The sequence below is a fragment of the Guillardia theta genome (assembly GCF_000315625.1).
Source record: "Guillardia theta CCMP2712 unplaced genomic scaffold GUITHscaffold_151, whole genome shotgun sequence".
Classification (NCBI taxonomy): Eukaryota; class Cryptophyceae; order Pyrenomonadales; family Geminigeraceae; genus Guillardia; species Guillardia theta.
Window position 1 is genome coordinate 99006 of NW_005434523.1, and position 1946 is coordinate 100951.

Sequence of the window (1946 nt, forward strand, 5' to 3'; positions counted from 1 at the left end):
CGATCACTTGTAACGAGCTCGTTCTCTTTTGTTGACGCTGGAGTCCCAGAAATATCCAACGTGATACCTCGGCGAGCTTTATCCAACAAAGGAGGAGTGGTGACGATATACGGTCAGAATTTCTTGCCTGGACTAAGCCTCTGCGAGGTCGGCGGAGACAGCACTGCAGTCATGGGAGACTCCAGATCGATGGTGACATGCAATCTTTCTCCACAGCCCCAGGGGAAGTATGAGCTATCAATATACACACGTGCAGTAGATGGCTTCTCAAACAAGATACTCATTTCATACGAAGCAGCCCCGACGGTTTCGTGGAGGAGGGGAGGGGAGGGGAGGAGAGGAGAGGAGGGGAGAGGAGAGGAGAGAGGAGAGGAGAGGAGAGGAGAGGAGAGGAGAGGAGAGGAGAGGAGAGGAGAGGAGCGTGGAGATACGAGAGGGGTGGAGAGTGAATCACAAGGTGGTTGACGGGAGTTTGGGAGGCGGGAGGGAGGATACAGAAATATCAGACCTCGTTGGTACATTTTTTGAAGTCTCCTTGTTTTCTGCACTTAGCAAGCAAGCTGAATTGAGAGATCAGTCGTTGAGATCGAAACTTTACAGCAAAAAGTTCACCTCAACAATCTCCTCGTGAGATTCTCGTCAGCCAACGGCTGTCTCTTGAAATGCTGCGAGAAAGATCCAAGGAAAGCAAGGAGGTTTGAAGTCAGACAATGAAGCGAGGGAGATGGTGAAGATGACAATGTAAGGGGCATTGATTGAGTTCGAGAAAAGATGTAATGGGAGATGGGAGTGTTGTTTCACAACAACACCGCTGTTGTGTAATAACAACACTGTCGTGTAATAACAGCACTGTCGTGTTGGAACAACAACAGAGATCAAAGGTGAAAAAGAAGCCATTGCGACAGGCAGGCAGGAATGTGCTGGTCAGAACAACAATCCCTTCCTCAACTACCTGAAACTCTTCCTCCTTCTCCGAGTTGGTGTAGCAAACTTCATCATCATCAGCCTCGTCGTCTACGATGCTTTCCTTAATTCAACATGTCAGTCACACAACCAAACTACTCCCTCCTCCCCAACTCGCCTCCAGCTCCTTCGTTGCGAGTACCTTCTCCCCTCCGCTGTTGTCACTTGCCCCACACATGAGCTGGCTCGTTGGCTCCACCTTGCCGACTGATTCTTGCTGTTTCCTCCGCTTCTTTGACGGCTCCTTCAAACTCTCCACGTCGTGATCGTCCTCCTTCTCCACGATCCCTCCATCCCCCTCCCCCTTCTCTCCCTTGCCTTTCTCTCTCTTCTTCTCCTTCTTCTTCCTCTTTCTCTCCTGCTCCTGCTCCTGCTCCTGCTCCTGCTCCTGCTCCTGCTCTACCCTCCCCTTTCCTTTGTTCTCCTTCCCTCCTCCACGCAGTCGCAGAGGTCCTGAGCAGGCGCTGACAAGGTTGAGCAGAGCGAGGCTGTCTTGGCTGCGACGCTGCATGGCATGGAGGGCACGAGAGTCTGACGAGGTCTGGAGGAGGAGGAGGAGGAGGACTGACAAGTAACGAGACGCAAGGGAGGCGGCCATTCTGGAGCAGGTGTCAGGAGCGCGATGGAGGAGGGAAGAGGAGAGATCAGGAGAGAAGGTGGAGGGGTGCAGAAGAGAACAGGGCAGGAGCACGCAATGAACGCAAAGAGGAGAATGCGATGTTGAGAGTGGAGGGAGGGAGGGAGGGAGGAAGGGAGGGAGCGAGGGAGGGAGCGAGGGAGGGAGCGAGGGAGGGAGCGAGGGAGCGAGTGGAGCTAACCCAACAAACGTGGCAACGCCGACGAGGTTGTCGAAGAAAGCAGCGCGAAGTTCCCAGTCACCGCGATCATTCAGAACCTGGTGCAGAGTGAGGACACCCAGAGAGGAGAGGGAAAAGGAGGAGGAGGAGGGGGGGGGGGAGGGGCGGGAGTCACCGTCGAGTGAT

General features: G+C 54.1%; 1 protein-coding gene across 1 annotated transcript; it reads right to left on the minus strand.

The window, feature by feature from the left end:
• Positions 1–573: 573 nt before the first annotated feature.
• On the minus strand, positions 574–1561 carry GUITHDRAFT_147361 (hypothetical protein; the record flags this gene model as incomplete). The annotated part of the gene is made up of 4 exons (XM_005821164.1): positions 574–592; positions 613–665; positions 953–1027; positions 1106–1561. 4 exons carry the CDS (start codon positions 1559–1561, stop codon positions 574–576), a joined length of 603 nt encoding a protein of 200 aa, XP_005821221.1.
• Between the last annotated feature and the right edge of the window lie 385 nt (positions 1562–1946).